The 20,702-nt window shown below is 44.0% G+C and overlaps 2 protein-coding genes across 11 annotated transcripts in view; one reads left to right on the plus strand and one right to left on the minus strand.

The window, feature by feature from the left end:
• Window positions 1-1,594, minus strand: part of BTBD1 (BTB domain containing 1) — a 30,163-nt gene extending 28,569 nt beyond the window's left edge. Inside the window, exon 1 of one of the 3 annotated variants that reach the window (XM_033919875.1) lies at window positions 1,093-1,594. In XM_033919875.1, the coding sequence (XP_033775766.1) occupies window positions 1,093-1,484 (392 nt within the window). In that variant the 5' untranslated portion in view covers window positions 1,485-1,594. The other 2 variants (XM_033919876.1, XM_033919877.1) reach the window with 2 other exon arrangements.
• Window positions 1,595-1,693: 99 nt separating this feature from the next.
• Window positions 1,694-20,702, plus strand: part of TM6SF1 (transmembrane 6 superfamily member 1) — a 74,287-nt gene continuing 55,278 nt past the window's right edge. For 2 of the 8 annotated variants that reach the window (XM_033919884.1, XM_033919888.1), the window contains exon 1: window positions 4,712-4,815. Coding sequence is in view for 4 of the 8 variants with exons in the window: in XM_033919879.1 (XP_033775770.1) it covers window positions 5,793-5,952; window positions 6,472-6,595 (284 nt within the window). In the remaining 4 variants the exon portion in view is untranslated. Of the gene's footprint in view, window positions 1,734-3,273; window positions 3,452-4,711; window positions 4,816-5,727; window positions 5,953-5,982; window positions 6,618-20,702 lie in introns of those variants that run through there. The other 6 variants (XM_033919882.1, XM_033919879.1, XM_033919886.1 and 3 more) reach the window with 6 other exon arrangements.

The following is a 20,702-nucleotide window of genomic DNA, read 5'->3' on the forward strand; positions in this document are numbered from 1 at the left end:
ATGCTAGAGTTTCCTACATATGGCATAAGGTGTCTCCCTGACTGTCAGCTGTAAGCAGGGGTTGGCCAACATACTGACAAGAAGGGAGACAAGAAAAATACCAGTGAAAAAGTCCAGTGGTCTGGTAAGCCCCCAACTCTCCCACACAATGAATGCTTTTGTAGTGGCCCAATGGGCTCCTAACTCCCCTCTTTCACTTCTGAGGTTGTGAGATACTCATTCACTCCTGCCTCTAGGCATCAAAAACTACCATTTTACATGACAGTGGTACTAAACAGAAGAAATGGACATTGCTCCTGCTTTAACCTCAGAGGTGGCCCCAGTGGGGCCATTCCAGGCCCCACTGGGGAATAAGCTGCTGGGTGGGCAGGATCTAAGGCCCTCTGAGCCTCTAGGAAGTTTGTTAAAAAAGGATCATCTGAGGTGAAAGGCTGAACTTAACCTCAGATACTACGATCTATATTGTATCATCAGGGAGTAGACAACCTGCCAAATAAAGGAGTCTAGGGTTTATATGCCCACTATGCTTACTCTTTGGAGTAATGGTTTTACTAGCACATGAAAATCAAGATTCAACAAAATGTGCTAAAGCAGTTGTCTCAAACTCAAACCCTTTGCAGAGCCACATTTTGGGCCTCAAAAAAAAAAAATCGTTCATGTCTTCTTAAAGAAATGACAATTTTGCATGAGGTAAAACTCTTTATAGTTTATAAATCTTTCCTTTTGGCTAAGTCTTAATAATAATAGTGTCATTTATAGCTAAAGAGACATATGATCCAGAAACTGTTTTATTTTACTTTTGTGATTATGCTAAACATAGGGGGGAGGGCCTCAAAATGGTACCTGGCGGCAGGGAGTTTGAGACCACTGTATTAAAGGATAAAGTTCTTTACTACAGCAGTCTGTATTTGGATCATCTGGGAAATAGTATTACCAGCCAATTCTTATCCTTGAATGTTTATTTTTAGTATTTAGATATAACCTAAACGGTGTACATTCAGGTCCTCCAGCATAATAGTCCAGGTTAGGCTTCCTCTCCCTGGATCGCACAGACATTTCGAGCTCCTGCAGGGCACCGGCCGCCCTCCTCACCTGAGCAGCGCCAGGAAGGCGGCGGCCTCCACGTCGGGCAGCTCGATCTCGGCCGAGGTGGTGGCCATGCCGCCGTTAAACATGGCGTCGAAGACGGCGCTGCCGGCCGCCAGCACGAACTTGTGGGCCGGGATGCGCTGGGCCTGGCGGCCCTTGCCCACCGCGAACCTGACGTCGCTGAGCAGCTCGTGGTTGAAGAGGAAGGCGAAGCGCTCTTTCAGGGAGCTCTTGGTGGCCTGCCAGTTGTACATGGGCTCCCGGTGGAAGGGGGGAGGAGGGAGGCTGCCGGGGACCCCGACGGCTTTGCCGGCCGGGAAATTCGACGCTGCGGCTGCTCCGCCTCCGCCCTCCTCTTCTTCCTCCGGAAGCGACGCTCCTGCCGCCGCCGCCATGACGGCTGCAACGAACCCGCAGAGGCTACAGGGGGTCCCCGGAAAGAAGAGCGCCGCTCATGACTGAGGCCGCCTGCCGCTTTCCGGGCTGCCGTGACGTACTTCCGGCGGAGGGGGCGGGCTTCACGCCCGCCAGCGGAAGTTGGGACGCTTCCGTTGCGCGCGCACTTTCAGTTTGCTGCAGCGCAGACTGGGATCCAGCTCAGAGGGTGCACATGAGTCCCAGAATTGAGTAAACTATAGGGAGAGGTAGTTCATTTTAAAATGAATGTGGATGATATATGACTATCCAAGCTAACGCCCAATTATGTATGTACACACATAGGAGTCAGAACAATGGAAGTAAAACCCGGATGTCTCAATCTGTCCTCCATAGTAACTCGTTTGCCAATGTTGTACTTTAACATTAAATCTTCGGGGCAGGCCTGCCCTGGACCCCTTCATTCTACTTCCGAGGTCAGGCCTGCATGGTGGCTGCCCCGAACATTTAAAGTGCAACGCTGGTAGGAGGTGGTCCTGAGCTGGTACTGCAGGCTTTCACTGGGGCTAGGGTGGAGCTCCTGCCCCCTACCCAAACAAAACAGCTTTTGACTGCTTCTGCAGTTAGGTCCTTGGTCCTCCCTTAAAATCCTATTTAAAAAAAAATTTGGGGTCAACCCTGAGCTGTTTTCTGGTGCCAAAAAGCTGCTGTGGTAGCCATCTTGGATTTGCAGATTTATTCTCTTAAATTTTCAAACTGCTCCAGAACTCCTCATTTTGCCTCAAAACTGGCAGAGATAGAGTCCTCAGACCATAATCCACTTGTATTATGCCACCTTTGTGCTGAATGGGCAGCTGAAGAGCACTTTTGCACCACATGCCATGCAGGACGTGAGGGAAGGGTGGGACTCTCAGGCTTAGCCCCTCCACAGCCTTCTAGAGCTGGACAAATGACAGAGATTCAGTCAGGGGAAAAAGACACCTTCTGAATCCCCAGGACAGCAGTTCTGCACACTGTAAGGGCATAGAAATCACCACTTTGAGCCAATCAGGGCCTTAGGCCCCTTCCACTACATCCCAATTTGCACATTCTCTTTTTTTTTTTATTATTATTTATTTATTCAATTTAATTAATACAAACAAGCAATAAACATACTTGTACACAGATTACACAAAATATTATAAGAAAAAAAAACTATAATCCCAATTCCACTTAACACAGTGTTATTGGTTACTCAATAATAATTCAAATTATTTAGTCCACAACTTTTGGAGAGAGACTTAAGAAAAAATAGAAATAAGACTAATCTTATCCAACTTAGAAAGCAGCATTTTTCTGCGGTGCTACAGCCATTCATAGCAGGTTACTCATTTTCAGTTACAGGCACTACATGCTCTTTAGATTCTATAAATCCTATCAATTGTTTAGGCTCAAAAAATAAGTAATTCTTATTCTGATATGAAACAAAACATTTTACAGGAAATTTCAACATAAAATTTGCTCCCAAGGCTAGGACTCTTGGCCGTAATGCCAAGAATTCCTTCCTACGCCTCTGAGATCTCAATGACATATCAGGAAATATTCGAACATTAGAGCCTAAAAATTGATCATTAATATGACGAAAAAACAAGCGTAGTATATATTCTCTATCACTTTCTAAAGCAAGAGTTATTAACAGGATTTTCCTTTCCGTTATAACCTCTAAAGAATTCTCCAGAAACGTTGTTAAATTCATGTTATTATTTGTCCCTTGAATCTCATTAAGAGTGGAAACTTCTACAGGTTTCTTTAGTTGCAGATAATTAGCTCTAACAATTGGTGGCAAACTTTCTGTGGGAATTAGCAAAATTTCCTTAAAGTATTTTCTTGCCATCTCCATTGGTGAAATTAAGGGACATTTAGGAAAGTTTAGGAGTCTCAGATTATTTTTCCTTAGTTGGTTCTCAAAACTTTCCATTTTCCTGGCAGTAAATGATCTTTCTTTTACATTACATTACATTACATTACATTAGTGATTTTTATTCCGCTTGTACCTTGCGGTTCAAAGCGGATTACATAAGAAGAGAACTGGACATTTCCAGGATGGTACATGACAATAGAGAATACAGTTTGAGGATAGAGACTTAATAACAGAATGATAGTAAAGACTTAGTAACATCGGAAGATGTTTTGGACGGCAGTGTTTTGGTTTCTTGGGGGATGGGGTGAGGGAGGTTAGGTAGATTGTATATGCTTTTTGAACAGCAGTGTTTTGATTTCTTTACGGAATGTCTTGAGGTCTGATGTTGTGGTTAACAATCTGGTGATGGAGGGTTCGAGTTTTGCAGCATGTGTTGCCAGGAGGCTATCGTAAAGCTTTTTGCGGTGAGTACCCTTGAGTGGTGGGTATGCGAATGATGTCAGTGTTCTTCTTGTTCTGGTTGGAAGGTTACGGTTTAGGCGGTCATCTAGGTAGGTGGGTGCAGTACCGTTAATTACTTTGAAGAGTAGACAGTATAGTTTGAATTGAATTCTGGCTCGAATCGGTAGCCAGTGTGAGTCTAGGTAGGCATTGGTGATGTGGTCAAATTTTCCGAGTGAGTAAATTAGTCTAAGGGCTGTGTTCTGAACAGTTTGAAGTTTTTTGATCATGTTTGTGGGGCATGGTAGATAAAGGATATTGCAATAGTCCACGAGACCTAGTACCAGGGATTGTACAATTATCCTGTAGTGTTCTTTGTCAAAGAATTTCCTTATTTTTCTTAAGTTGCGCATTGTGAAGAATGCTTTTTGGGTAGTTTTGTTGATTTGGGTCTGCATAGTGCAGCATCTGTCTATCAGCACTCCCAAGATTCTGAGTGAGGTCTGGATTGGGTATTTGGTTGCTTTAATTTCTAGGTCTGTTATGGATGGGTTTTTGTCCGTTTCAAGCATTAGGAATTTGGTTTTGTCCGAGTTTAGTTTCAGTTTGTGGTTTGTCATCCATTTTTCTACTTCATCCAGAATTATTTCCAGGTGTCCTGTTGAGGTGTGGTCTTTGGTTTCAAAGGGGAGGAGTATAGTTATGTCATCTGCGTAGCTGAATGATGTTACACCTAGGTCGTCTAAAGTGGTGCCGAGGGAGGAGATGAAGAGATTGAATAGAATGGGCGACAGTGGTGACCCCTGCGGGACTCCGCATGGATTTGACCATGGGTTAGATTTCGTGTTGTTTGTCTTAACTCTGTACGTTCTTGTTTTAAGGAATCCTTGGAACCAATTGTAAACCACCAATTCCAAATCCAAAGTTTTCATCCAATTTGCACATTCTCAGCATGCAGCCCTGTAAGCAGGAAGGAGTGAACTTCCCTCCTGCCAATTTTGCAGCAGAAGGTATGGGGTGTCTGGTGATGTGTGTGTGTGGGGGGGTGTTTCACGATGTTGGGTGATGTGGGGGTGTGTGTGGGGGGGGTGCTCCATGAAGTCTTGTGTGTTGGGTGATGTGGAGGGAGGTTCCATGATGTTGGGTTGTCTCGGGTGATGTGCCATGGTTCCTATTAATTTTTTTTTTTTTTTTTTTTTAATTTATTCAATTTTCTATACCATTCTCCCAGGGGAGCTCAGAACGGTTTACATGCATTTATTCAGGTGGCAAGAAGCTCAAAAAGGGGATTTCCAAGGCCAGCTCCCAGTACCAGTCAGACCAGCTTTATGATGGCAAAGACCCAGAATGGGGGGGACAGGGAAACCCTACCCAGGCACCTAGAAACATAGGTTTTTAACCTGTTCCTGGGATTAGGGAGCAGTGCTATTTCCCTAGTGTCCACCGGGGGAGCCATAGAGAGACTCAGATGAGAGCAGGCTCAGCCAGGGTAGGGTGTGGCTCCCCACATGAAAAGCCTGCAGATTTGAATAGGCTGTTAGTGGGAAGGAACAGGCCTTTTCCCAAGGAACAACTTACCAGCCTAAGCCAGGGTAATCTTCCTGAGCTGATGGAAGTAAAGGAGATAGGTTCCTCTATTGAAGTTGCAGCTCCAGCCCAAGAGGAGCAGATGGAGCAGAAACATAGGTTTTAAACCTGTTCCTGGGAATAGGGAGCAGTGCTATTTCCCTAGTGTCCACCGGGGGAGCCATAGAGAGACCCAGATGAGAGCAGGCTCAGCCAGGGTAGGGGATGGCTCCCCACATGAAAAGCCTGCAGATTTGAATAGGCTGTTAGAGCAAAGGAACAGGCCTCTTCCCAAGGAACAGCTTCCCAGCCTAAGCCAGGCACTACTCTATACAGCAGACCTTGAAACAAACCTGTTCCTAGGAATAGGGAGCAATGCTATTTCCCTAGTGTCCACCGGGGGAGCCATAGAGAGACTCAGATGAGAGCAGGCTCAGCCAGGGTAGGGTGTGGCTCCCCACATGAAAAGCCTGCAGATTTGAATAGGCTGTTAGTGGGAAGGAACAGGCCTTTTCCCAAGGAACAACTTCCCAGCCTAAGCCAGGGTAATCTTCCTGAGCTGATGGAAGTAAAGGAGATAGGTTCCTCTATTGAAGTTGCAGCTCCAGCCCAAGAGGAGCAGATGGAGCAGAAACATAGGTTTTAAACCTGTTCCTGGGAATAGGGAGCAGTGCTATTTCCCTAGTGTCCACCGGGGGAGCCATAGAGAGACCCAGATGAGAGCAGGCTCAGCCAGGGTAGGGGGTGGCTCCCCACATGAAAAGCCTGCAGATTTGAATAGGCTGTTAGAGCAAAGGAACAGGCCTCTTCCCAAGGAACAGCTTCCCAGCCTAAGCCAGGCACTACTCTATACAGCAGACCTTGAAACAAACCTGTTCCTAGGAATAGGGAGCAGTGCTATTTCCCTAGTGTCCACCGGGGGAGCCATAGAGAGACTCAGATGAGAGCAGGCTCAGCCAGGGTAGGGTGTGGCTCCCCACATGAAAAGCCTGCAGATTTGAATAGGCTGTTAGTGGGAAGGAACAGGCCTTTTCCCAAGGAACAACTTCCCAGCCTAAGCCAGGGTAATCTTCCTGAGCTGATGGAAGTAAAGGAGATAGGTTTCTCTATTGAAGTTGCAGCTCCAGCCCAAGAGGAGCAGATGGAGTTCCAAAAAACATTAATTCCCCAGGAGCTGTTCCAGGAACCAGAGTTGATGGATGTGGATTTGGCTGCCATTTGCAAGTATTGATTGGAGAGCTTTGAGGTTTATAAAAAAAATGTTTCTGTGTTTGGGACATTGGAATTTAACAGTTTTGTTTTTGCTGAGGATATATATATATATATATATTTATTTTTTTTTTATTTTTTCATGGACTGCCAGAACTGTGAGGTTTTTGATTGCTGTGTTTGGTTCTCTCAGCCTAAGCTTGTAGGAAGCTGAGATTGTCTTATGGGGAGAAGTTTGCCACTATCTGGGAGGGAATTTTGAAAGCTGTTTTTTGTGCTTTACATAATGCAAACTTGAGGCAATTCTGGCCCCTGCAGTGCTGTGTTACCCGGAGGCTCTTGTGTTTGGGCTGTTTGAATGCTTGGACTGCTACAGCTAAGGAGCTGGACTTACCTGAGACCTGCATTGAGCAGGCTGGGGAAAAAACTTTGGAAAAGAAACTGTTTGAGTGAAAAAATCCTAAGCACTACACATGATTTTCCTTTGATTTTTGTTGGTTTTTTTAAAATTACAATTCATTTTGACTTGACACATTCTGACTATTTAAACTTTTTTTTTTAACTATTGCTGTTGGAAGTTTGTGGGTTCTTTTATTTATATATATATATATAGTATTTCAGTCCCTGCGGGATTGACTCAATTCTGAGTGGCACGCCCGGATTGATTTTTGCTGTAGCCACTAGGGGCACTATTGAAACCTGCTTAGAGGCTCTAGTGGTGGCTACAATGTCCAATGTCCAATCTCAGACTTATATGTCCTATCGAAAATGCCCCTCCTATCTGTTTTAGTCTCTCATAGGGAAGTCATCCCAAATCTTTTATCATTTTCATCGTCCTTTTCTGTACCTTTTCTAATTCTGCTTTCATTTTTGAGATATAGCAACCAGAACTGCACACAGTATCATAGAGTTTGCGTATAGTGAGAGATTGGAGAAACTGGGCCTCTTCTCCCTTGAAAAGAGGGGACATGATTGAAACATTCAAGATAATGAAGGGAATAGACTTAGTGGATAAAGACATTTTGTTCACTCTCTCCAAGGGAGGGAGAACGAGAGGGCACTCTCTAAAGTTAAAAGGGGATAGATTCCGTAAAAACTTAAGGAAGTTCTTCTTCATCCAGAGGGTGGTGGAAAATTGGAACGCTCTTCCAGAGGCTATTATAGGGGAATCCTCCAGGGTTTCAAGACAAAGTTAGACAAGTTCCTGCTGAACCAGAACGTACACAGGTAGGGCTGGTCTCAGGGCACTGATCTTTGACCTAGGGGCCGCCACGGGAGCAGACCGCTGGGCACGATGGACCACTGGTCTGACCCAGCAGCAGCAATTCTTAGTGATACAAGGGCATTATAACATTTTCATCTTTGTTTTCCATTCCTTTCCAGATAATTCCTAACATTCTATTTGCTTTCTTTGCCGCCGCCACACACGAGCTGAGGGTTTCAACGTATCCTCAGCACTGACACCTAGATCTTTTTCCTGGGCAGTGACTCCTAACGTGGAACCCAGCATCACATAGCTAAAGTTCGGGTTCCTCTTTCCCATAACACTATACGACTAATACCCCATAACACTATACGACCACTCAGATCATCCTTCCAAAATCTCCTATCTATCCCCTCTCTGAAAATAGTAGGCACGAGAAGATCTGATATGTTCTCCGTAATGGGCCCCCAATGGTGAAACTCATTACCACAATATATTAGAAATGAAAAGGATCTCACCTCCTTTAAAAAATCCTTAAAATCTTATCTTTTTAAAGATTCTTTTAACATTTAAATTTTAGATTTGTTAAATATTCTCAGATTTTTTTTATCTTTCCTGTTCCCCATTGTTCTCTTCCTTTTTTGTCTATTTCCTCTAAAAAAAATTGTAACTTCCCCTCCTTTCCTCCCAATTCAAGTTTGTCTTATCAAGAATTTTGTCATTTGGTTTGTCTTTTTTGTAATTTTACTTCTTTTTATAATTTTGTACATCGCTTAGCAAACCGAATAAGCGATTCATCAAATACTAATAAACTTGAACTTACTCGCATTAAACGTTTTCTGTCATTTTGATGCCCAATCTCCCAAGGTCCTCTTGCAATTTTCACAATCCTTGTGATTTAACAACTTTGTGTCATCAGCAAATTTATTCATATTGAAAATGCCACTCCACATCTCCATGGGTTTTTTTTTTTTCCATTATTTGAATTGTTAAAGATTATATTTTTTCTTACAATTTGATCCATACTACATCTAGCAAATGCCTATGCACTCTCTCTACTCCCTAAAACCCCTTTCCTATCCTGCATGCTGTTTCCTCCCTTATCTCCAAAGAACTCTCTTCCTTTGCCCCCTCCTCAACCCCTGAAACCATTTCTTTTTTACCTTTGCCTCAAGGCACTTCTATCTTTTCTTCTACTTTCAAGATATTCTCTCTTTTACTCTTTCCTGCTCTGTAAGAAAACACTGTGTGAGCTCTTTTCCTCTGTGCTGGATAAACAAATGCTACCATCCACTCTGGCTCTTGGTCTCTGCCTCTCCTTGCAAAATCAGTTTTGTGAGCACAGAGACCAGGAACCACTGTTCTTTTATAATCTCTCTGGAGGCTGAACGGCTGGGATCTTGCATCTCTGTTAGCTTCAGCTGTAAGGCAACTAAAAGATGATCCCTCCCCTTTGGGCTACCTGCCCGAGAGCTTCCTGACATGCCCAGTTTGTTCCTGCAGCTTCACTGCTTGGTTTCATTTCAGTTAATTCTGCTCGTAATTTGTTTTCAATTCCTAGTTCTTTTTTATTTTATTTTTTCCTCAGGTTTGCCCACATACTGCAGATCAACTCTGTGTGAGTGATCCTTCGGCGGTAGATCGCAGACATTTTAAAGCTTATCTGCTTCTGGAGGGTGCTCTCTAAGCCTGAAACTACAGTAAACCCTTTGGTCAGCCTGCAGATTGAATCGGGTCACCAGGTTCTGGAGCCATCTCTCCGCTGGTTCATCCGCAAAGGGGTAGAGCGCAGGCTGCTGCGGTTCTGAGGAGGTACGCCAGGATTGGAACCGCATCGTGTGTCTTCCCTGATTTCCCTGAGGGGTCCTGGTGGTCGTGATCTGAGGTGACAGGGAAATTGAGTCAGCCAGATCTGAAATATCCAGTTTACTGATCTTGCTTGTTCTCTGTTTTACAGGCTGCCTTAGACTTCCATTGCAGCACATGTCTCTGTGGTGTCTGAGTCACAGAGTTTGCCGATTTTGGGGGGTCCTTAAATCGGGGTTTTGGGGGGTTTCCCTGCATGCCCTGGTCCCCCACCTGTAAAATCCTAAAATCACCGTTTATAGCGGTTTCCTGCGTTTTTAACGGCCGTTTTTCTGCCAAAATAGGCATCCGCGGTGGCCATCTTGAATTTTCTTTAAAGTTTTAAAAACTATATTTTTTGGACTTAGAAGCTTCAGGCTTTGTCGTGCAGAGATCCTTTTCTTCACATCATGGAGTATGGGGTGTTTTTTCAGGACTGTGACTTCTTTTCTTCTGAAAGTGGTTTTCTCTTTCCACATCTGGGAAGTTCGGTTGCCAGCCTTGGTTCCTTCGGGTTCCCAGTCTCAGAATTGTGTTTTGCGGTCACTGGATGTACGGTGTCTTCTTTTGAGATACCTCGAAGCCACTAGCGACTCCAACTGTAGGACTATCTGTTTGTCCTGGCGGGCCCCGTGCGTCGGGGTTGGCCTGCTTCCAAGATTACTATTTCGCGTTGGATATGTGCTGCTATTTCCGCGGCCTATGTGGTGGTGGGGAAGAAGCCTACCAGAGGAATTGCTTCGTGGGCTGAATCTAATGCGGTCTCGCCTGAGGAGATTTGTCAGGTGGCCATGTGGGCTTCCCTTCATATCTTTTCTAGGTTTTATAGGCTTGATATGGCGGCTAAGGGTGATACGGCCTTTGGCGCTTCTGTTCTTGCGGCGGGCTCATCGGGCCCCCCCTGAGTTTTGGGACTGCTTTGATACATCCCAGCTGTTCAGCTACCAGAGAGATTGTACAAGAATGAAAGACTAGGTTTCTTACCTCTGCTAATCTTCCTTCTTGTAGATCTTCTCTGGAGGCTGAACGCCTGCCCATATGTTTTGTCCGATTTGCAGGTCGCCTCATCAGTAACTGGTAAGCTAGATTTCTGTCTTTGATCAGCCTCACTAAGAATTTCATGTGTATTCCCCTTCGTAAGGTTTAAGGGTTGGTGGGGGTTCCCTGGGGGGTACCCCTTCTGATCTTCAGGCTGTTTCCAGGTTCCAGGCTTTCCCTGGGATTTGCAGTTTATAATGTTTGCCTAATCTGTTTGGTTCCAGTTGGCCATTTTTGGCCGTAGTTTTTAGTATAATATGATATTGAGCAGAATTGACTGGTAGCGGGAGTTCCCGCGTCTTTTCCTTCTTTTCTTCTGTTTCCTGTTGCCATAGGTCTCCGTGGCTTTTCTACTAAGTGGGCATGTCAGGAAGCTCCCGGGCAGATAGCCCAAAGGGGAGGGATCATCTTTTAGTTGCCCTGCAGCTGAAGCTAACAGAGATGCAAAATCCCAGCCGTTCAGCCTCCAGAGAAGATCTACAAGAAGGAAGATTAGCAGAGGTAAGAAACCTACTCTTTCATTCTTTGTGAATGCAAGAGTGATGGCCCCCTTTTACTAAACTGCAATAGCGATTTTTAGCGCAGGGAGCCTATGAGCATCGAGAGCAGCGCAGAGCATTCAGCGCAGCTTCCTGCGCTAAAAACTGCTATTGCGGTTTAGTAAAAGGGGAGGGGGTATATTTGTCTATTTTTGTATAGTTGTTACTGAGGTGGCATTGCATATTTTAAAGTCATCTGCTTTGACCTCTGAAACCCCCCCCCCCCCCCAAATACAAATGATGATTAACATTTTCTCTGTGTACAGTGTGCTTTGTGTTTTATAAAATTTTATTGTTGGTAGATCATTTTAAAAGTAGTTTGCAAGCATAAAAAGTGTAGGCATCCCTGCTGTAAATCATTTCTTTATCTTGTTTAACCGTACACTTCCCCCTCTGCATTTGCGGTGATAGGGGAACGGCAAGGCAGCAAATAGAGAAAAAACAGTTTTTCTGTAAAACAAAAAAAGACACACAAAACTGCAAATAATCTGACTGTTCCAATGAAGATAGTGCAGCTGGGAGCAGGGATTTCCTGTGATGTAATTTAGGGGTGGGGGTCTTCGATCGTGAATATGGAGGGCTAAGTGTATAATCAACTTGTCTCATGTTTAGTTTTCCAGCTGTTTATCCCAATGGATCTTGTCCCCATCTAATATCTGCACTTGTTTCCTCAGCTATAAGATAATCTGTATTGTGGAAAGGCATTAGTGACATGTGTGTACTTACGATTAGTTTTGTAAGTATTATGCCTCCTGCAGCTGAACCCTCCCTTCCACATACCCAGGTCTGGCACCTCTCCCCGCATCCTGTTTCTTACCCTCACTGGGTTGTCTGAATGCTATAGCAGCGGAGACAGTGTTAAAGGCTGCTTTTCTGACTGGCAGGACCTTTACTCTACCATGTCCTGAAACTCTGATGCAATTTCCTTGCCAGAGAACTGTCTCTATCACTGTAGCATTTGGAGGACTTGGCAGGTGGGTAAGCAACTGGGTGTTTGGTAGGGGGGAGAGGTGCCAGACCTGTGTGTGTGTATGGGGGGGGGGGGGTCATCTCAGTCTTCTCACCCAGGGCCCACTGATTCCCAGCTATGCCACTGTCCCCAATACAGTAAACTTTCTATAGTCTTATATGTACAGTATCACCTAATACTTAAAAAAAAAAAAGCACTTAGCTGTTCAGCTTGGTGTCCAAGTGTTTTTTGATTATCAAGCTCAGAGATTTTAGCAGATTGTAAAAACCTTTCTTTGCTGCATTTCTGCACACGTGTTAGTCTATGGCACAGAAAGTTAATTCATTTCTTGAGTTGATTCCTGCAAAAAGTATTTCTAGAATGCATTTTAGTCTTGAAATCTAATGAAAATTATGAATTTGACTGCCATTCTTCTAACTTTAATATAAATTAGACTAGCTGATGCCCCGGCGGTGCACGGGTATTTAATTATAGCAATAACACTGTAAATGGATTCAAATAAAGATACTTTATAGTGGTGAATGAAATTATTGTTTTACAGCTTAATAAAAAGTACAATAATCAAATTATAAGGTGAAATATTTGACAAAAGGAATACAATACAACTAATGCAAAACGTGATTATAAACAACATTTTTAGTTTCACCTCCAGGAGCAAGAACATATAAATTGTTGGGTGAACCCACCCTTGAGCAAGCAACATAGAGTTGTGGGCCGAGAGACCCCCAGAACATATCACCCCAGGTAGTGAGGGATCTGCATACCAAGTTTCGTTCAAATCGGTCAAACCGTTTTTGAATTACTGTGAGAAAGGCAGCTTTTTCCATTTTTTCCATTGACATGAATGGGTGATATCAGATTTTCTGTTTGTAGCTCCACCCACGTGTGCAGGTGGGCCGCGAGACCCCCAGAACATATCAGCCCAGGTAGTGAGGGATCAGCATACCAAGTTTCGTTCAAATCGGTCAAGCCGTTTTTGAATTACTGTGAGAATGGCAGCTTTTTACATTTTTTTCCATTGACATGAATGGGTGAAATCTGATTTTATGTTTGTAGCTCCGCCCACGTGTGCAGGTGGGCCGCGAGACCCCCAGAACATATCACCCCAGGTAGTGAGGGATCAGCATACCAAGTTTCGTTCAAATCGGTCAAGCCGTTTTTGAATTACTGTGAGAATGGCAGCTTTTTACATTTTTTCCATTGACATGAATGGGTGAAATCTGATTTTATGTTTGTAGCTCCGCCCACGTGTGCAGGTGGGCCGCGAGACCCCCAGAACATATCATCCCAGGTAGTGAGGGATCTGCATACCAAGTTTCGTTCAAATCGGTCAAGCCGTTTTTGCGTGATCGCGGCACATACACACACACATACACACCTCCGATTTTATATATATATATATATAGATAATAATGAAAGTCTGAACTGGAACCTTTTCTGGTGCATACCATAGCACAGCATTGCAAACTGTTTGCCACAGCAAGATTCAAGGTGTGCTGTGAGACGCTGGCGAGGAGAGGTACCAACGCCAGCTGACTTCCTATAGGATGTTCCTCTCATGGTGAGAGGCATCTTCTGTAGGCAGTCAGCTGGCGCTGGGTCTCTCCTCCTCCCCCCCCCAACACACACACACAGGCGTAGTAATAGCAAGCTCAGGGCCCTGTCTGGAGGGCTTCTGTAAATGCATGGATGTCGACATGATGATGTCACACATGCACATGACATCATTGCAGGGCGACGTCTGTGCCATCCAGACGTAGCCCCGGCTTCTAAAAATTTGCAAGACACTTCTATAGCAAAAAAAAAAAAAAAGGTAAATGAAATGGTACAGTAGTCCTCTATTATTTGGCCTCTTGCAGTCTGGAAAGAAGCAGATTGGCATACCTCCTTTGCTGACTGCTGGAACACAAAAGCAAGAGACATGTGTTTCTATTTATGGTCGGTGGACTGCAGTACTGTTAGTGCACTGTAAAGCCCTTCCCTGGGTGTAAACAGCTCCCTTCTCTTAAAGCGTACTGAATTCAGTCAGTAGCATGTCATAAGTGTGGGCCAGTTTCCATGTGTCACACGGGGCAGGCATGATTCTGTTCCATCTTACTGTAGGGCCCACTGCCAAAACTTCAACAGTGGAATGAAGAGGCTGTCAAATGCTGGCTCCACTACAGATGCCATAGAATTTAGACTCTACTGACAGCTTAAATATTTGGTGCTATATTCCGTGTCTCATCAGGCCTTTTATAGGCACAAAGACCAGTTTCCCTACTCGCTTGATTTTTATTCATTGCAAAATATGCACTCATCCAAAGCATAAAATAACAGGTAGACCAAATGAAGATGAATAAGTTTATTGAACATGGATGTCACCTGTGTGGCTTTTTGAGGGGCATATAACTAAATGATAAAACGTAAATATATAATCCAACTGACTTAAAACAAATTAAGATAAAACCAAAAAATACTTGTCATTAAAAAAACTTCAAGAAACAGTTTAGAAGATGGCTGAAGTGGAAAAAAAAAAGTGAAAAATCCATCTTGCATAACATCTTAGATCATGATAAAAACACATAGCCCCTCTTTTACGAATGAGTAGCGCAGGTTTTAGTGCCAGCAACGGCGGTGGCTGCTCCGATGCTCATTCCTATGATGGCCATAATCAAAAAGATGTCTAGAAGGAACAAGTCACTTCAATTATGGTATAGCTATACATTTGAAATATCGCCGTCTGCAGACCATTCTACTGGACGTCCAGAGATTTTGGTTATCGTATCCCTAATATGTCTAAGTTACACATGATAGAGTTTCGATTTTATGACTTGCAAAACTTCTACAGTAGAGGTTCAATTACTTGTCCTACTAAATGTCCCTGAAGACATCAGAACATTACTGTGGTAGCAATTGGTATCCTATACATCTATAGCCGTATACGTGGAATGGTGATTCCTTGTGGGTGTAGTAAAGACCTTTCTATGTGGCTCAATGCACTCTATATACTGACCCCCATATACCCAAGAAAAGGACACGCGTACCTACAAATCCTATCTCCCTAAGGCACCAAGTACTCATCCAACCATCTGAAATCGACTATAACAATCTCTGCTTCTTAGCTTCACTCCTCAAACAATATTAGCTCTCCATAAATTGTCTGTATAACGTACCTTCCTTATATCCTTGAATTGCTTTATCCGTGTATCTATAAACTGCACTGTGAGACCTGCCTACCTCAAATGGTTTTGTAATTCTATAGCATCTATTCTATAGCATCCTTTGCACTACACTAAACAGTATCTCCTTAAAAAAATGTTCTGTAAGTTGCCTTCAGCCTTCTTAGGCATAGTGGGACTGACTCATAAAACCCAGATTAGATTAGTTGTGGTAGGAGAAGTGATTGTAGTTAGATAGCAAAAAAAGAAGAGAGAGTACTAGTGTGAGAGAAAGTCAGAGTGTGAAAGTGACAGCTTGAGAGACTGATGAGCACTGAGAGAGGGTGTGAGAGAGACTGTGACCCCCAGAGTGTGAAAGTGACAGCTTGAGAGGGTGTGAGAGTGACAGCTTGAGAGACAGAGAGGGTGTGAGAGAGACGGTGACCCCCCCCCAGAGTGTGAGAGTGACAGCTTGAGAGAATGAGAGATGAGCAGTGAGAGAGGGTGTGAGAGACAGTGACCCCCAGAGTGTGAGAGTGGCAGCTTGAGAGACTGAGAGTTGAGCAGTGAGAGAGCGTGTGAGAGACGGTGGGAGAGTGACAGCTTGAGGGACTGAGAGTTGAGCAGTGAGAGAGGGTGTGAGACAGTGACCCCCAGAGTGTGTGACTGACAGCTTGAGAGACTGACTATCAGGAAGTGTGAAGCAGTAGAGTGTGTAGTACATTTCAATCCCTTGGGTGGTTAGCATACATGTCCAAGAAAAACAAGTGACTTTAAAAAGCAAAACACCACTAAAAAACGGATATCAGCTTTGTTCACTTGTGTCATATAGCTAGGACACCATAATTATATTTCTTAGGTGATAGATTGAAGGCAAACTTGGATTTTATCAACAAATGCTTGGAAGATGCCTTTTGCAATGAAAATATGGCATTCTGAAGTTTGTAACGCAGTCAATGCATGTGCAACCAAACATGTTGGACAAGCCCATCTGGGAAATAGTTAATATTTACTTGAGCATCTGTGCTCTATATTGGAGGGGGGGGGGGAGGGAGAAAGGCAGAACCAAGACAATCTATCAGGAAGTGATCTAGTGGTCAGTGCATTGGGTTGAGAACCAGGAAAGATAAGGTTCAATTCCTGCTTCTGATACTCTTTGTGACCTTCATGTCCCATTGTCTCCGGTGTACCCACTTAGAAGTTAGAGACCATAAGCTCTATGGCAGGGTTGTCAAAGTCCCTCCTCGAGGGCCGCAATCCAGTCGGGTTTTCAGGATTTCCCCAATGAATATGCATGAGATCTATTTGCATGCACTGCTTTCATTGTATGCTAATAGATCTCTTGCATATTCATTGGGGAAATCCTGAAAACCCAACTGGATTGCAGCCCTCAAGGAGGGACTCTGACATCCCTGCTCTATGGCAAGCCCATAGCGTACCTGAATACATATCACTACTATTCAAGCCTCTGCCTCAGACCCTACCCAAAGTCCTCGGAACATAAATGCAAAATATATAATAGCTGACCAAACGTGATAAATATAAATTAAACCAAAATCCCACGAAGCCACACCTTCCATGCAGTACAACGCCAAAGAAATAGAAAGATCCAATTCCTTCTATGTGGTGTAAAATATAAAGATCACACATGCCAGGGATGGTGTTAGGCCAAGCAATGCAATTAGGGCAACTGTCCCCTAGCTAGAGAGAGTGCTAAGCCTTCTGGAAGTTGGAGGTGGTACAGGCTGGTAGTGAGTTTGGGGGTCCTCTCCCAAATTTCTGCCCTGGGTCCTAGCCATGTTAACACCAGCACTGGCAGGAAAAACATTTCAGTTCTAATCACAAAATAGAAAATTAAAATTTCTTCTACCTTTTGTTGTCTGGTCATTTTATTTTTGGTCCCAGGCTCTGGTTTCCATTTCCCTCTGTCATCTCTTAACTCACTCACCAGGGTCTCTTGCTCATTAGACATTTTCTTCTTTCTCTTTGCTCATCATCCATCTTTGTGTACCTATCTTTCCCTTCTCTGTATCCCCTATGCTTCCCTGTCCAGCATCTTCCCTGTGTCCATCTCCCTGCATTTATCATCACTATTCTATGTCCCACATCACTCTTCTGTTCCTATGCCCCCCCCCCCAGAACAACATTTCCATTCTATGTTCCTATTCTCTCACATCTTGCACTTTCCTCTGTGTCTGTATACCCCCTCCCATGTCTGGCATTGCCCATCTATATCCATGTACCATTCCCATGCAGCATCTCCCTTTGTGTCCCTGTCCCTATTCTCCTCTACATCCCCATTATTTCCCCTCTTTCTGTATACCTCCCTGTGTGTCTTCCTCTCGCTTCCCTTTCTCCCTCCTTTTGCTGTGTTCAGTATTTCATTCCTTCATCCCCTCACTATGACACCTTTCTTTCCATTCAGCTCCCCCACCAACAGGTCCAGCACCTTCCCTCCAGCAGCCCCCCCCCCCTTCAACGTGTGTAGCACCTCTTCCCCTTCTCTCCAGCTCCCCCTTCTGCAGGTCCTGCAGCTCTCTCTCTTCTTTCCTTCCCTTCAGCCATCTCCTTCCCCCCCTACCCCCTTGACCTTCCCTCCAGCTTAAGAACATAAGAATAGCCTTACTGGGTTAATCCAGGTCACCAGTACCTGGCCAAAACCCAAGGAGTAGCAATATTTATTTATTCAATTTTTTAGCCTGTCCTCCCAAAGGAACCCAGAAAGGGTTACAAAGTACATCCATAATAATCCAGACAGAGCAGGGATGACATAGTTTACATAAATTACAATATAGACATGACAATAAAACATATGCACTAAGTAGCATCTGGTGAGATTAGGTGGTGTAGGTGTGTTGACTGGGTGGCATTTCAGGGTGAATGACTTTAAGGCCCTGGGTTAGAAAAGAGGAAGGTTTTCATGGCCTTCCTGAAGTTCCAGAGTCCATCTAGTGATCTGACAGATGGAGGGATTGTGTGCCAAAGTTTGGGTATGAAATGTGAGTAGGAGCGTTTGCGGGCAGTTTCAGTTTTGAGGGAGTGGCTAGAAGGTGTGGTAGTCCTTTTTCTCTTTGGGACCTCAGTGGTCACTTTGGGAAGTAGATTTGTAGTTTAGTTTTCATGTAGTACGGAATCGTTTCATGGAAGGTTTTGAAAGCGAGGACCAGGGCCTTGAAGGTGCAGCGTTTTTGAATGGGCAGCCAGTGCATGGAAGCTAATGCAGGGGTAACATGATCACGGATGCCTAGGTTTTTCAGAAAGCGGATTGCAGCGTTTTGCACCCTTTGGAGACAGGAGAGAGTTTTGGTAGGCAGGCTCAATAGTAGAGTGTTACAATAGTCTATGTGGGATAGTACAAAAGCGTAAAGTAGTTGGGCAAATTCAGGTTCTGAGAAGTAGGCAAGTATGGTTTTTAGCTGGCGGAGGTAGTAGAAGGAGGATGATAGTAGTTTGGATACGTGATCTGTCATTGATAAATTAGAGTCAAGAGTTACTCCTAGGCTGCGGATGTTGTCTTTGGGTGTAAGGGTGTTTGTGACCCAGGAAAAGGACGGATGGGGGTAAACGCATAGATCTTTGTGGATCCAGAGAAGTTCTGTCTTGGATTAATTTAAATGTAACTTGTTTACGGTAATCCAAGTCTTTATTTCAGTTAAGCAAGACTGTAGATTTTTGATTTGTGTGTCTCAGTGACAGCCTAGGGGAAGACAGAGTTGTAGGTCGTCAGCAAAGGAGTGGATTCTGATTTGGTGTTTTCCCGCTATGTCCAGTACTGGTTTGACATAGAAGTTGAAGAGGAGAGGTGAAAGTAAGGCTCCCTGAGGCACTCCATAGTGGAGTGGTTTGGGTTCAGATAAGGATTTTCATAGTAGGACTCTCTGCGATTTGTCAGTCAGGAATGAAGAGAACCATTGAAGTGCACTGTCACGGATTCCAATACAGGGCAAGCAGTGGCTTCCCCTATGTCTTTCTCAATAAGACTATGGACCTTTCCTCCAGAAACTTGTCCAAACCTTTCTTAAAACCAGCTTAAAACTATCCACCCTTACCACATCCTCTGGCAATGCATTCCAGAGCTTAACTATTCTCTGAGTGAAAAAAAATTTCCTCCTATTGGTTTTAAGAGTATTTCCCTGTAACTTTATCGAGTGTTTCTTAGTCTTTGTGATTTTTGACAGAGTGAAAAATCGATCCACTAGTATCTGTTCTACTCCACTCAGGATTTTGTAGACTTCAGTCTTCCCTCAGCTCTCTTTTCCAAGCTGAAGAGCCCTAATTGTTTTAGTCTTTCCTCATACGAGAGTAGTTCCATCCCCTTTACCATCTTGGTCGCTCTTCTTTGAACCTTTTCTAGCACCACTATATCTTTCTTGAGATAAGAAGACCAATACTCCAGATGAGGTTGCACCATGAAGTGATACAGGGGCATTATAACATTCTTAGTCTTGTTTACCATCCCTTTTTTAATAATTCCTAGCATCCTGTTTGTTTTTTTGGCCACCGCCTCATATTGGGCAAAAGGTTTCATCGTATTGTCTATGATGATACCCAGATCTTTTCTTGGGCACTAACCCCCAAGGTGGACCCTAGCATTCAGTAATTGTGATTCAGGTTATTCTTCCTAATGTGCATCACTTTGCATTTGCCACATTAAATTTCATCTGCCATTTGGACGCCCAGTCTTCCAATCTCCTAAGGTCCGCCTGCAATTTTTGACAATCCGCATGCGTTTTAACAACTTTGAACAGTTTAGTGTCATCTGCAAATTTAATCACCTTGCTCGTCGTTCCAATTTCCAGATCATTTATAAAAAAGTTAAATTGCACCGGTTCTAGTACAGACCCCTGCGGCACTCCACTGTTTACTCTCCCTCTTGATTTGTTTCAGTTTCACCCGATAGTCCTTTCTGTACTCTTCTTCTTGGGGGTTTTTAATCTTTCAGGAACGCCAATTCTTTTGCCTTTATTTTCTCCACCACTAGTTTAGAGAACTACGTGGGTTTCCTTTTTCTCTTGTTTTTATTTATTTTCTTCACATAAAGTTCCGTAGCCGTTTTTATAGCTCTTTTTACCTTAGATTACTGTTTTTCCACTTCTTATGTCCTCCCAGGAGCTTAAAATTAATGAGGAGTCGAATGCCCTTGCATGGGAAGGGGTAAAACACGGACCTCGCGGATCTAAAACCGCACGTCCTTAAAAAGCTGAGGTCCGTGCCCCTTTCTGGCTCTGACAGACCTCGATGACAATTGAGCTCTGACTGATCCGTCTCGCATGCCCATCGTATATTCCTCATGGCTGTATGTATCCACATTATCCTAGGGTTTTTTTCATGGGTCCTTGTTTATATTCTGTATTGGGTATGTTTTCACCCTTTTGTTTTGTTTTTT

Source organism: Geotrypetes seraphini, chromosome 14, assembly GCF_902459505.1.
Source record: "Geotrypetes seraphini chromosome 14, aGeoSer1.1, whole genome shotgun sequence".
Classification (NCBI taxonomy): domain Eukaryota; kingdom Metazoa; phylum Chordata; class Amphibia; order Gymnophiona; family Dermophiidae; genus Geotrypetes; species Geotrypetes seraphini.